Source organism: Prionailurus viverrinus, chromosome E3, assembly GCF_022837055.1.
Source record: "Prionailurus viverrinus isolate Anna chromosome E3, UM_Priviv_1.0, whole genome shotgun sequence".
In the NCBI taxonomy this organism is placed as follows: Eukaryota; Metazoa; Chordata; class Mammalia; order Carnivora; family Felidae; genus Prionailurus; species Prionailurus viverrinus.
Window position 1 is genome coordinate 2,081,000 of NC_062576.1, and position 14,435 is coordinate 2,095,434.

A 14,435-nucleotide genomic window follows, 5' to 3' on the forward strand; every position below is an offset into this window, starting at 1 on the left:
ACGACAGGGAGCTACAGTCTTAAAGTCGCACAAGCTGACGAAACAAGATGCTCCTGAAACACCACAGCTCCAGACGAACAGGACGATTGGTCTCCCACCAGCCCTCGCCCAGAACAGAACAACCAGACGAGGACAGAGCTGTTGGGAGGAGTCTATCCACAGGGGGGCCCAAAGTCCCGGGGACCGAGGGACAGGCAGCGATGCTGGAGAACGAGGGGCAGTAGCCCCCAGGACGGGAGGCAGGGAGCAGTGGAAAGGTGCCCCCCCCCCCCCCCCGGCCATCCGGGCCATCAGAGGACAAGGCGCCAGCTCACCGCCCAGCTGCCCCCACCGCTGCCCCTCTGCATCCTGCCGCTCCCCTGCTGGCACGCCACGGGGTCCTGACGGGACAACGATGCTCCCTTCTCACCCCTGACAACTCAGTCCATCTCCCTGCCTTCCAACTGCCCAAAAGGAATGGCTCACCCCCAAAAGCAATCGCTCCTCAGTATAGGCAAAGGTCCTTTAACAGAAGCCACCGCTGCAGTGCGGTCAAAAGCCTGCCACCACGCCACCACCGACCTTAAAGGAGAACGTTAAGACTTGGGCAGGGACAGTCCCTTAGTTGCATTTCCCTCCGGTCAGCAAAGTGCCACATTAAAGCCAAAAGGCTGTTGCACAAGCTGGCAGGCGGCCTCCAGCAGGGCTTCTGCCAGGGGCTCCAGCTGCCGGGGGCCCAGGGGAGGCAGGACCGCATCGCCGGGGGCGCCCTCCGCCTACCTGATGTTCAAGCCCGTGGTCTGTTCCAGACGCTCCCAGCTCTGCAGCTTTGCCAGCAGCTTCTGCAAAGACAAGGAGGCGAACGCTGAGGGTGCCACGACCCAGCATCTTCCACCGCCCCTGCCAAGGCCTCTGCGGCGAGCGACCCGCCGCCCTTCTTCACACAACCCCACGTCAGTCCCCAGACCACCCAGCCTCATGCGGAGCTGCCGGCGACAAGGAGGAGGTTAAGTCTCCCTGACCCCTCAGAAGAGCCTGCCCTCATCTCAGCTGAACGTCTAGGGGCATGGAGTCCGCTCCAGAGCAGACGGCTTCTGCCAACTACGAGTGCGCCTCCTTTGCGGCCGGCCCCGCAGACTCAGGAAGAAGCAGGCCGAGCGGCCCCGAGGCAGACCGGGCGCTGAAACCACAAGATTTCACGCCCCTCCCCTGGTCCAGGCGTTCCACGGGACGCCGGGTCCCAGGGCAGATGTACTCAGCCCTAGCGCCCAAGTGTCCACAGTGGACGTGGCCCCACAGGGAGAACAGAAGGTGGGGACGTCCCCCACTGGCGCCACGCGCAGGGCTGCCTGACCCTGCATTCCTCACGCTGCTTCACACGGACCTGCATTCCAGATCAGTCTCCCTCCCTTTCTGGAACGGAACCACCTGAGGGCAAGAAGCGCGTGCCTTCGTCCGGCCTCCCGTGCCCGTCGCCCGGGCCAAGCACGGTCCTGGCATCACCGCACTCCCTCAGTCCCTCGAGTGGCCCCTACCACGTAAGGGCATGGGCCGGGTAACAGAGCTGGGCACAGAGCCGATGCTTAGCGACCACCTACTGACGCCAGGCACTGGGGAAGTACTCGCCGTGAATTCACTGAGCCCCCACAACCCTGCAAGGCACACTCTGATGCTCCTCGATACACAGGTGCACGGAGAGGTTAAGCAACTTGCCCGGGGCCACAGAGCCAGCGAGCATCCATGGCAGGATGTCCCACGAGGCAGTGTGACTCGAGAGACAAAGCCTTAACCGGTGTCACAACTGTCCAGAGGAAACACTCCGTCTGGGGCTGCGTCTGCGGGCCAAGCTCACACGTCAGCCAGCACCTGTGAGGAGCTCGGCTCCCACCCCGTGAGGCCACAGGCCTCCGCTGTGACCAACTGCGGGACAGCTGCCAGTACGCTGCCACCACCCAGGAAACGACGCAGGGCCGCACGGGCAGGGCCGCACGGCTCGTAGGTGAGGCGGCAGGGAACGACCTGGGGGGGGCCATGCAGAAGGACAGCAAGACCGGGGGACAGAGACCAGGAGGCTGAGCGCTAGTGTAACGTGTGCGCACCGGGCGAGACAGGCTCCCGCGCCCCCTGGAGCGCCCACGGGAGAAGCGCCCACGGGATGCTTTCGGCACTGCACCCTCGCACCAGCTCTACGAGCGCGTCCCACAAACGCCAGCGTGCGTCCCAACAGCACACACAGGAGAGGAAACGGAGCCAGGCGTCCGTCCCATCTGCGGGTGGGAGCCGGTCTGTGTCAGGCGCCCCGCACCACGGCCCCTATCTGTACCAGTTTTCCAATTTCTTCCGGGGGACTGAGAACACAGCACGCGCTCTCACAGCTCCTCCTGGAGGCTCTCGGGAAGAACCCACTCCTGGCCCTCTCTCAGGCTTCTGGAAGTGCTCACCCTCCTCCACCTCGACGCCCCCACGGCAGGGGGCCGGGTCCTCCCCACAGGACACCCGCCTCGGCCCCCCGCGTGCACAACGATCCGCGACCAGGGGCCCACTGGCTCCCGGTGGAGTCTCCCCACCGCGGGCCAGCTCACCGGCACCCACACGTGCAGCCAGGCGGCTCGGGGGTCGCTGCTCCGCCCACGGCACCAGCCCGGCAGCTTCCATATCTCAGGCGGGCAAGCACAAGGCGGGCCCGAAACACCCGGGCTCCCCCACGTGTAGCACGCCCCCAGCCTCACCTCCTTCTCCAGCTCCAGGACCGCCAGGCTTTCCTGCATCTTCTCCTGGCGCCCCAGCCGCCGCCGCAGGCCCTCCAGCTCCTCCCTGAGCAGCCCGTTGGTCTCTCGCATCTCCCTGGGGGGCCGGACACCACAACCCTCAAAGGGCCGCCACGCACAGGCAGGAGGAGCCGGGACAAGGAGTGCAGCGCCCCCCCACCCCCCCACCCCTCTGCCCCGCCACCTGCACGGCCGCTGCCCACCGCCCACCCAGCCTCACCGCAGGTAGGCGCTCTCCTCCCGCAGCTGCTTCAGCTCCCGCTCCATCTTGGGCAGCCGCACCAACTCCGACTTCATGTTCTTCACGACCGCAGCATCCTGCTCCTGCAGGGACAGCTTCTGCTCCAAATCCTGAGTGAGGCCAGGGACAGAGAGGACAGAGTCAACCTCCACGGCCCCAGCTCACCCTCGAGGTGTGCCTCTGTGCCACGTCCTCGCCGCTCACTTCCAGGGGAGTCGTGCCCACTCGGGGGCAGGACCCTAGCGCAGGTCTGCCCCAGGGCATGCGGCAACGGCGCCCCGAAGAGACGCATCAGAGAAACACACACACACGTCCCCCACGCTAGACCCACTCCTGCCACATTAGCACCCAAGTGACAAGCGAGTCTCTTCCACGTGACAAAGCCTCTCCTCTAAGATCTCCGGTTCCAAGATACCCTGAGGACGACCGGCACCCAGCAGTGGCAGGTCCCCCAACAGGCTCGGTCGGTCAGTCAACAAATGTTTACTGGGCCCAGCTCTGTGCCAGGTACAGGGTCATGCAGTGGGGACAGGGTGACGCAGGACACACAGGAGGGCTCTGCACTTGCGCTCTGGTGGAAGGGCAGACACAGGCCGTGAAGGCGAGCAAATCCGGGTAGGTGGGCGGGGGGTGGGGCCAGGGCGGAGGTGACGTACCCGAAAACAGCACGTGGAACAGCAGAGGGAGCCGGGAGGCCCAACGGGGGAGCCGGCTGGGGAGGGGCCGGGGGGAGCCCCGGTCACTCGGGCTGGGGTCCGGAGCCCCAAGTTCCTCCGCAGGCAGGGCCCCCACCTCCAGACGCCCATCCACTCTCTCCTCTCGCTCGTGCGGCATCCCCAGCACCAAGCGCGGGCGCGCCACGCACAGACAGGCAGCGGTGTCAGCGGTACCAGGGCGCGGGCAGCTCACCGTCCCCAGGCACCCTAAGCACACCCCCACCGAGGAGGCAGGAGGGGAAGAGCCCCCAGACACAGCCTGCGTCTGAGAAGGAGTCACTCACCCTGATCCTCTGCTCTTGGTCAGCCCTCGCTTCCTGGTGGGCCTGGAGCTCCTGGACCTTCTCGTTAGCCTCCTGACATTTCCTGTCCGGAGAAAGGCACATGATGTGCAGAAACAGGAGTGTGTGAAACCAGCGACTGTCCTCACCCCGGAGGCTCTCCAGGGTGGACCCTCACAAACATACTCCACCCCCTCCCCACTCCCAGGGCACTGTGGCCCGTACCCTCGGGTCAGGGTGGGTGGCGAAGTCCACACCACATGCAGGGCCCTGCCCAGCCTGCCACCGGCCCTGGTACAGCCATAGCCGAGGACCCACCAGGGACTGGCCCCCCCACATCCCCCCAACCCTGCCCAGGAGCGTCCAGAGCCCTCCTAGGACATCATCTGCAAAGGCCTAGCTCCCAGGGACAGAACTCAGCCTTCTGACCTCGCAGATTTCTGTCCTGCTCAGAGAGCTGCCTCCACTTGGAGGTCCTCTCCCGTCCACCCCACCCACCACCCCAGGGCGCCCTACATGGCCTTTAAAGGGAAGCTCTCTGTGAGGGGAGAAACGACCACTCTCCGCTATTGTTCTCAGAATACATAAAACACTAGTGACCAGCTTCAGTGGCCCCTGTGTCTGCCCCCAACAGCCTGTGGACGGGGAGGACAGACCAGAAGGGCCCCCGGAGGTTCTTGGGGCTTGGCACAAGCAGCACGCCTGGTTGCTGGGTGCTCAGACCACAGAGGGCACAAAAGGAGCCCGGGCCCTCCTGTTCGTGGTCTTCCACACAGTTAACAACCAGACCCGAAACACAGCCCAGGCCCCAGCAGGCCTGCCCGCACCACGCCCAGCGAAGGTGCAGAGCCCCGCCCCCTGCACGCCCCGCCCCCCTGCACGCCCCGCCCCCGCCCCAGCACGCCCCGCTCACTTGCGCTGCAAGGCCAGCTGCTCCTGGAGCTCCTGCTTCTCAGACTCCAGGCTCTTCACCTGCATCTCCTGGTTCATCACGCTCCACTGCAGCTCCGAGACCTTCCCCTTCAGCGCGCTGATGGTCTGAGAGCAGAGCGGGCGGCCCAGAGCAGCTGAGCGGCTGCCGGCGCACAGAGGGGAGCCGCCCACCCCGCGGTTGCGGGACAAATGCCCCCACGAGAGCCTGCCCCTCCCATCCCCCTCCTGAGGGCAGGGACACAACCTGGGAGGGCATGCCACCCCTCACCCCATCCCTGGCTACGCGGCCTGCCTCGCATTTCCCTCAAGCAAATGGGAAGAGACCGGGTCGTGGTGACGGGCTGCTCCCGAGACCGCCCGGGCCGGGTGACATCCGCCACTCAGGACCCTCGCTCGTTCCTAGGGTGCTTGCGTGGCTCTCCCTCCACGCCTGCCCCGGTGTCTCCATCCGAGATGAACCCCCACCATGCCATCATCCCAGCTGAAACACTCCCTGTGAACCACAGCCAAGCCCCTGCCAACAGGTCGGAAACGGGGACTGAGGCCATCCTCAGAAGGCTACAGGAGCCCCACAGAACGGAGGAGCTGCGGGAAGACCGTGCAGACCCCGTGCCCTCGTCCAGAAGCGGGGAGAAGGGAGAGCGGAGGCTGGGGAGGCTGGCGAAAGCAGGGCCTTGGGTCTTTCAGGGGCAGAACTTCTGCCCGGCCGTCAGACCACACCCTCACCCGGTGACCTCTAGTGACCATCTGCTGACAGCTCTCCTTCTGTGGCTGTCCCAGGGAAGCCAGCTCAGAGGCGTCCCTGTAAATTAGCCTCCTGGAGCGGAGGATGAGAACCGAGGACCCGCACCAGCGAGGAGGCCCACCCCTGCCCAGGACCCATGTTTGCGGGGGCCCAGGGGGCACTGACACAGGCCATCCACGTCCCACACTCCGGCCATCTGCATGGTCTGCTCTGTTACGATGGCGCCTGCCAGCCTGGGAACCCAAGAAAAACGAAGGTACTAAAATACACTGATCTAAGAAGACAGCCTTCGAGAAGTCTTCCCGAACTCCAAACACGCACACCACACACCCGGTGCCGCGCTGGATACGGGACCAGACGGCTGGCCGCACACAGGACGCCGCTGCATGAAAGCCGGGCCGGCAGCAAGAGGACTCCCTGCTGACGGACTTCTCGAACCAGGCACCCTGTAAGATAGCGCGGTGCGGGAACAGCGACAGCCTCAGTCACCAGGGAGGGCTTTCTCCAAGGAAGTAAAAAGTAACAAACAAAATTCAGGGTCCTCCTTCCTGACTGGCTGAGACCTTTCCCACTTCCGTGGCGGCGGCCTCCCCCCCACCCGGCTCTGTCCCCCGCCCCCATGGGCCGCACACCGGCCTCCCGCACGCAGGCCCCAGGACGCAGCTAGGGCAAGCACGCCAAGGGCGACACGGGGACTTGTCTTGAGCCGATCACGGCTCCACTCCTGCCAGCATCCACATCAGAAGACAGATGTAGGAACAACGTTAACATACTCCCCAGCGTTGCCAAGGCAAAAATAACCTGCCGCTTCCCGAGATCTATCAAGTGGAGACGCACGCAGAGACAGAATACCAACGATCCCGCGCCCCCGCTCCTCCCCCGGCAGCGCTTCATCTCCTTCCTCCCGGCGCCCGCGAGCCGCAGCAACACCGCAAAGGGACAGGGAAGGTCAGGAGAGCCCCGTCTCCACCAGCATCAGCGTCTCTCGGCTCTGCTTCTGAAATTTATACAACCTTCAACGGGTCGAGGGAATAAGGAGCAGGGCTCGGATGTGCTCTGGCTTCAAAGGCGCTCTCAGATGCTAACAGACCTACTAATCAAAGACATGCAAATCCAGAAGCACCACTTACGTCTCCGGAAGGGAGAAAAAAAGGTATTTAGGTATTTCCAGAAGACTTCCAGAAGATCCACGACAGGAAAGGCTACAGGGAAACCAGAACCCTCAACGATGCTGTCAGGACAACACGGCAACTGTCAGCAGAAGCCAGCGACCTCAAACCCCACTCCTAGGAACGCGCCTGAGTGAGCAACTCAATAGAAACAGAAAGTACACGCCACCTGCCGCGTTCATATCTCGTACGTACTCATACCAGGACGCACGCACGTAAAACAGTTTTTTACGCGACACAACACGGGCTAGTCGACCATTAAAAGTCCTAATGACAGAGACTAAGACAACGTTCGACTCGTTAACTGAAAACCACGAGTGGAAATGAGGATCTGTATCCAGATTACGACGGACGACGCAGAAACCATCGGCGCAGGTGCGGGAAGGGGACTCTGAGGAGACCGGCCCCGCACGACGCGGCCGCCCCGGGGAGGGCCCTTACCTCGCCGGCCGCGGCCAGGCCGTCCTCCTTCTCCCGAAGCTTCTGGCCGGCGGCGTCTAGGCTCTGCCGGCACCGCCTGTGGCGCTCCAGCTGCTCCTTCATCCTCTCTTCCGCCTCGGCCTCGCGCTCCTGCAGCTGCCGGATGCGCGTCAGGAGCTCCTGGTTGCGGTCCACCTCGCGCTGCCAGAGCGGGGACAGAAAGCGGGGACAGTGAGCGGGGGCGGGGCGGCCCAGCCCACCCTCCCCGGGGACAGGCGCGGCCATGCCACACACCCCGCTCCCGCAGGGAGAGGCCCCGCGGCGCACATCACCTCCCGCAGCCCTTCACCCCCGCCACGCGTCTTATGCCGGGAAGCCAGCTGCAGGACCAAGACTCCATCGCTCTGATGGCCCCGGGGGGGGGGGGGGGGGGGGTCCCGAGAGCCAACGGTCGGCCACGGGGAGCTTACCTTCAGCCCCAGAAAGGAAGGGACCACAAAGTGGGCACCTAACGCTGCTGGCCTCTGAGCGCTCCCCAGGAAGGGGAGCCGCGCAAGCCCCCTGCAAGGTCCGCCAGCACCCCCAAGGCAAGTGCTCACCCCAGGGCTCTCCAGCCCAGCACCACGGTGGAGCAACAGGAAAGTGGGGACACAGCCTGCTCAAGGGACACACGGGAATAAGGAGCTACAAGTGTGATCTCCGAACAGCCAGGGGACCCTTCTGCCACGGAAGCACGCCACAGAGCAGGGTGCGGCATCTCCATTCGGGCTGCCAGTCCCAAGTGCACACAGGGCAGTCCGTGCAGGTCCCCAGACCTCAGACACCAACCGGAGTCTCACCATCTAGAGGCTCCAGAGTCCCACCCACTGCCAAACTGGCATCCCTGAAAACCCACGACACGTGTCCCAGACAAAGAAACCACGTGAGAGCTGCTCGCTCAGGCGGTCCAGGTCCCACGCAGCCGCATCTGCGGGTGGGAAGGGAGAGGCCTCTCAGAGAGAGAGGCCATGCTCAGCAAGGGCCCGGGGTTAAGCGCAGCCCGCATCCTTGGATTTCCCCAAGACAAAACTTCCACCGACCCTGCAACGATGCCCCACTCATTCCAACATATCCTAAGCACCTGTAAGGTGCCACAGCCCGTGCTGGACCCTGGAGACCCAGAGCAGCCAGGACAGACCCTGTCCTTGACAGACTTACGGCCCAGGAAAATTCCAGGAGCTCCACACCCCGTGCCTTCTGCCTGAGAGCCAGGCGGTAACACCAACACCACAATTCCTACCATCTCGTGGCCCCTGGTGCCACCTCCACACCCCTAATAAGGCACTTCGTTACCACGGCCTTCCCCTGTCCCTCCCAGGACGACCCTGAACAGCAGCTAACACCACACGTTAAGAGAGAGACCCCCTCAGAGCGGCACCAGGACAATGCCAAGGCCACGGCACCCACTCGCAGCCCATGTTTCCGGGCTACTGGGCCCACACGGCACACCGTGGCCAGAAGCCTGCGTACCAGGTCGAACACATCAAATTAGCATCACGCCCTCGAAGACATCAGCTATTTTTACAGGACTAGGAAAGCATGCAGATATGCTACGTAAGGCAAGAACAGGGCCAGACATCCACCCCTGGGAAAGCGTAGGCAGGTCAGAGACTTTCCGGTCCAATGCTTTGCTGGAGTCTGGCAGCATTTCCACAAATCATCAGCACTTATTAAAAAACCCTGGTGAAGTGCTGTTGATCAAAGCTAAGGAAGCAAGGGATTTATGCCCTAAGTAAAAACTAGCACCTTCTCTAGGTAACACGCTTTCCCAGCCTGCCCTGGGTAAGCCAGGGACAACAGGAAGTACCCCCAGGCTGGAGGTCTTTTTTTTTTTTCTTTTCATTTTTAATTTATCTTTTAGAGAGAGAGAGACACACACACACAGAGTGCGAGCGGGGGGCAGAGAGAGAGGGAGACAGAGAATCTGAAGCAGGCTCCAGGCTCCGAACTGTCAGCACAGAGCCCGACGCGGGGCCCGAACCCACGAACCGTGAGATCATGACCCGAGCCGAAGTCGGCGCTTAACCGAATCAGCCACCCAGGCGCCCCTGGAGGTCTTTGCTCTGGGCCCTGTAACCACGTGAGCAAGACTGGTCCAGCCTGGACCTGAGACCTCCATGCAACCCAGTGACTTTCCAAGCCTGTCGCCCGGTGGCACCTGGTATTTCTGCTGGATTTACACCCCAATTCTTGGGAGGGGTGGGGAGAACAGGCAGCCCCGCAGAGAGGAACGCCCACCGGCACCTCTCCAGGCAGACGGCAGGCAGTCCTCCCCCGTGCGCTGCCCCCTCAAGGACATCGAGCACGGTCACTCTGTGGCCTCAGGAGGGAGAGCACCTTGGCTCCCAACCAGGAGGGTCACCTGCGCGACGGCCCAGCAGGCACCGTGCACAATGCCCTACGCCGGGCCCGGCTGCCCGCACGCACCTCGTGGCTTCTGACGGCCAGGCCCGCCAGCTCGCACCCACCTCGTAGCGCCTGGCGCTGGTGCTGGCCGCCCGCTCCAGCTCCACTCGCGCTCTCTTGTGGCTCAGCTCCATCTGCGTCTTCTCCCGCTCCACCTGGACGACCTGGGACTTGGAGCGGATCCGCTCGGCTCGTTCCTCCAGCTGAGCAGGTCACACCCGAGGGAGAGAGAACCCTCAGCAGCCGCGCCGAACAGCTGGGGGGCTCGTCTGACACTCACACACTGACACCTGCTCCCAACGGGGCCCGTACTCAGCCTTGGGGGAGAAGGACGGATGCCCGGTCTTTTGTTGGAAAACAGGTACACAGAGGCAGTAAACAGAGAGGAGACAGTAACAGGAAGAGAAGGACCTATTTTTTTTTCAATTTCTTTTAGTATTTATTTCTTTTTGAGGGAGAGAAAGAGAGAGAGAGAGAGAGCGTGAGCAGGGGAGGGGCACAGAGAGAGGGAGACAGAACCCAAAGCAGGCTCCACGCTCCAAGCTGTCAGCACAGAGCCCGTCGCGGGGCTGGAACCCACGGACCGTGAGATCATGACCTGAACCGAAGTCGGATGTTCAACCGACTGAGCCCCCCAGGTGCCCAAGAATGATATGTTTTAATAAGGCGGTGTACATGCTTGTTTTAGAGAAAAGAGCATATTAGTTTCCTATTGCTGTGCAGCAACTTACAACAAACTTAGCAGCTAAAACCCCACGTTAGCCGCCGTCAGGCTCTGTGGGCAGAAGGCCAGGTCGTGTGATCAGGCTCTCACAGGCTAAAATCAACACGCAGTGGCCACGCTCCAATCTCATCTGGACCATGAGATCCTCTTCCATACTCACATGGCTGGAGGACCGAGGTCCCGTTTCCTTGCTATCAGCCCTGGGCTGCTGTCAGCCCCTGGAGACCACCCACATTCCCTGCCACGTGGCCCCTGTCCACCTCCAAAGCCAACAAAGGAGAATCCCCCATATGTGGAATCCCTCTCCTGCTCTGTCTCTGACTTCTCGATCTGATCTAGTGACCTAGGTTTAAAAGGCTCATCTGAGTAAGTCAGGCCCACCATCATAAGGTCAACTGACTGAAGTTCTTAATTCTGTTGGCAAAATCCTGCCGCCACAATACCCAGTGTTTAAGTGGGAGAAAGTGTGGCCCACCTGGGGCCGGGCATTCGGGAGCCGTCTTACAAGTACACCCACCACAGAGGGTAGGCACACAAAGGTGAGGTCAAGCCTTGAAGGGCCTCGGAGGACACGTCAGTTTCACAGACCCACTGACTGTCAGGGTCTCTGGCTCACATGGACTAGAGCCTGACGACTCCAAGAATGCCTGGTAGCACCGCAGCTCCAGAGCACGAGAAAGAAACGCAGAATCTCAGGCTGCGCCCCACAGATGCCAAATCAGAATCTTCCTCTTAAACATATCAGGTATTCATGTGCACATTGAAGCGTTACGGCGAGTGGTTCTCAGTTCCACCAGGGATGCTTGGCAACGTCTGGAGACGCTGTCGACCGTCAAAAGACGGGCAAGCAGTACGTGTTCGCTACCGGCATCCCACGGGCAGAGGCCAGGGATGTCGCTCAACACCGCACAAGGCAAAAGCCTGTCCTGCAGAACAAAGAACCACCCACCTCAAATCGTCAGCCGAACCACGGATGAGAAATCCCAGGCCAGGGGAAAGGTATCTTCTCTACCCACCCCCCCACCCACCGTCTCTGGGGGCTCAAGTCCACACTTCACTCCTCTGACACTTTCTCTCACTTCCACCCGCACCCGTTCAAGTGGGGGAGTTCTGAAGTGCACCTTCCGTCAGACTCACTGGCCTTCCCAGCCTCACTCTGTGCCTGCAGCTAGGGCTCCCAGCTCCCGTGGGCACCACTGCACAGGGACCAGGAGTCCCAGAGAAACAGACCCATGGACACATCTTCCTGAAACATCGACCGCGACTGCATGTGAAGGAAAGTAACTGAAACACGTTTATGTCGAAACCAACACTGACATGTAGCAGAGCGACTGTAAACACTTTCCCACGGAAACAAGAGACTTAAAAAAAGGGCAGGGGGGCGCCTGGGTGGCTCAGTCGGTTGGGCGTCCGACTTCAGCTCGGGTCACTATCTCGCGGTCCGTGAGTTCGAGCCCCGCGTCGGGCTCTGGGCTGATGGCTCAGAGCCTGGAGCCTGCTTCCAATTCTGTGTCTCCCTCTCTCTGTGTCCCTCCCCCGTTCATGCTCTGTCTCTCTCTGTCTCAAAAATAAATAAACGTTGAAAAAAAAGTTTAAATAAAAAAAAAAAAAAGGGCAGGGGGCCCGGAATGGTAGACAAAGCACTGATTTCCAGGCTCCCCCCAGACCTGTAGGTTCTCAGTTCCCTCATCTGCCATCAGGGGGCAGCTTGGTAGGGCACAAAACCACTGACGGATGTCCCGGGCCAGCTCAGGACCAGGTCAGGGCCCTGGCAGCCTACGGCCGCAACACTCTAACCAGCCCTCTCTGGCACCCGCCTACGGGGTCCCGCAGACTGAGGAAGCCCTCCACAGCACTAGCTTACTGAAAGGCTGGCCTCTGAATTTCTAGATTCTATAGTTCCGACAGGTTGGGCCAAAAGTTGCCAGACATTTGCATCAACAAAATTGTAACGCTTTTGTAGACCAAAGCTGCTAACTTCTTATTTTGCCAGTGAGCAACTCAAACAAACAAAAAAAAGCACAATTGCCACTAGCGTTTCCAAAAAATGCTTTAATGCCAAAAACAAATCTAAAAGATTCAATTTCAAAATAAAAAACAGTCCTTGCCAAAAAATGGCAGCGAGCAGCAACTCAGCCCACAAACAAACAGAAATCATTCAATTACTCAGCAAACGAATGCACACAAACACACCAGCATGTGTTTGACCAGATGCTGCCTGGGCCTCCCTGGGGCTCCCGGGCTCCATCAGGGGCCGTTTCCCTGGGATGGCTCAGGCCGCACAGCACAGGGGAGCTGCTGGACATCGGCAGTGCAGAGGGGCGGGGGCCAGGCCCAGGCGCAGACGCCACCCCCTGCTTGGGAGGGCCCAGTGATCCCTGCCCCCATGAGACTGACCCCACAACTCTGTGGAACCTCAAGTCCTCCAGAAGACCTGACCCCTTTATCACGGTGCACGGTCAGTGTTGCCAAGGAAGTGAAATAAAGGAAATAGGACTGTTTTTATCGCAAAACTGTAAAAGCCACATCACGGCAGAGTGAAGCCAAGATCTGCAAACGCCCCCCCCACCCACCCCCTACAGTGGTCTGAGACCAGGGCATACCCAATCTTTCTCTTTCTTGGAGACCCTTCCCGACCCGGGGACCGGGGGACCCGGGTGCTCCCCGGCACAGGCCCCACCTAAGGCGTGTGTCTTCCCACCTGGAGCCCCGGAGCCCCTCCCGCGGAGCCCCTCCCGCCAGGGGTGCTCACCTGCATGCTCTCCTGGTACTGCATCTGCAGAGAGCCCTGGGCGGAGGTGGGAGCGTCCAGTCCAGATCCTGCCTCCACCCGCTGAGAAATGAAGTTGTTCAAAGACCTCAGGGTGGACAGCACCGTGGTGTTCTCCCCCAGGTCGTCCATGGCCACTTGGCTTCTGCAGGAAGACGGGGAGGGCCCACGGTGAGCGTCTGCAGGCACCATTAGCTGCACCAGCGCCTGGGGGGGGGGGGGGGGCCCTCTGGGCAGCCCCGCCCTCCTGACGCTCACAGTGCTCACAGCACTCCTCAGCCCATAACCACATTTCCAGGGCCAAGCGGGAGCCCACACTGCCACTTGACCAGAAAACAAACAGAGGCATCTGAAGACCACGCCGCTGAGCCGCTGTCACGGTGCTGACCTGCACACCAGCGATGGACAGACGGCTCCCAGAAAAAGATGCCCAGCAGTCCCAGGGCACATGGCCCTGTGAACACAAAACACCCAGCCTCTGGGAACAAGGAACAAAGCAGGCCGCAGTGGCGAGGGCTGGCGACCCCAGCGACGCTAACCGTAATCACCGCTAACGATGACCTTAATAGGCATTGCTAGTTTCAACCAAAAAGAAACGTACGTGACACTGAGTACTGAGCCTTCTCGAGCCTCGGTTTCCTCATCTGTAAACTGAGGACCAGGAAAGCCTCTTTGCAAAGCTGCCGTGAGGATTACGGTGCCTGTCCTAAGTTTCCAGAAGGCAGGGGTGAGTCATGCCAGATCCTCACTCGGCCTGTAACTTCTCACAGGACACCTCAGACTTCACAACGGGCGAACTAGGTGTTTGCACACGTGTGAGACGTGAGAAAGCGAGGCTTCAGAAGCTACAGAATGGACCGGATCCCAGGCCCGCCTGGCTCTCAGGTCCAGTTTGTGCTCCACAAGCCAACGTGTGAACAAGACCAAGGCATTCCCAAGCGCAAGGGACTGTGGCTTCACGCGGCCCGCCCGCCCACCCATCCACCAGCGGGCACAGGTGTGGACTGCTACAGGTGCACACCGTGTCCCCTTCGGGAAACAGGCTGGCTCGCAGGGACTTCCCCCAGGTACCAGACTGAAAACGCCTCCCCACCAACACCCCAGTGGAAGAGACTGAGAAATCTAGTTTGGTTGTGAGTTTCCTGTACGAGAACCTTGGCCCTCTGCACACAGGGCCCTTCTCCTCTGCAGGCCATGTGTCCTCCCCCAGACAACACGGCTGTCCTTGCCAACTCTCAATCGCA

General features: G+C 61.2%; 1 protein-coding gene across 4 annotated transcripts in view; it reads right to left on the reverse strand.

The window, feature by feature from the left end:
* MAD1L1 (mitotic arrest deficient 1 like 1) overlaps positions 1-14,435 on the reverse strand; it is a 320,354-nt gene that overhangs the window by 304,837 nt on the left and 1,082 nt on the right. For all 4 annotated transcript variants that reach the window (XM_047837850.1, XM_047837848.1, XM_047837847.1 and 1 more), the window contains exons 2-9: positions 13,174-13,336; positions 9,760-9,900; positions 7,274-7,453; positions 4,899-5,023; positions 3,989-4,070; positions 2,968-3,098; positions 2,709-2,823; positions 760-821 (exon numbers count right to left, since the gene is read on the reverse strand). In XM_047837850.1, the coding sequence (XP_047693806.1) occupies positions 760-821; positions 2,709-2,823; positions 2,968-3,098; positions 3,989-4,070; positions 4,899-5,023; positions 7,274-7,453; positions 9,760-9,900; positions 13,174-13,323 (986 nt within the window). In that variant the 5' untranslated portion in view covers positions 13,324-13,336. The remainder of the gene's footprint in view (positions 1-759; positions 822-2,708; positions 2,824-2,967; positions 3,099-3,988; positions 4,071-4,898; positions 5,024-7,273; positions 7,454-9,759; positions 9,901-13,173; positions 13,337-14,435) is intronic.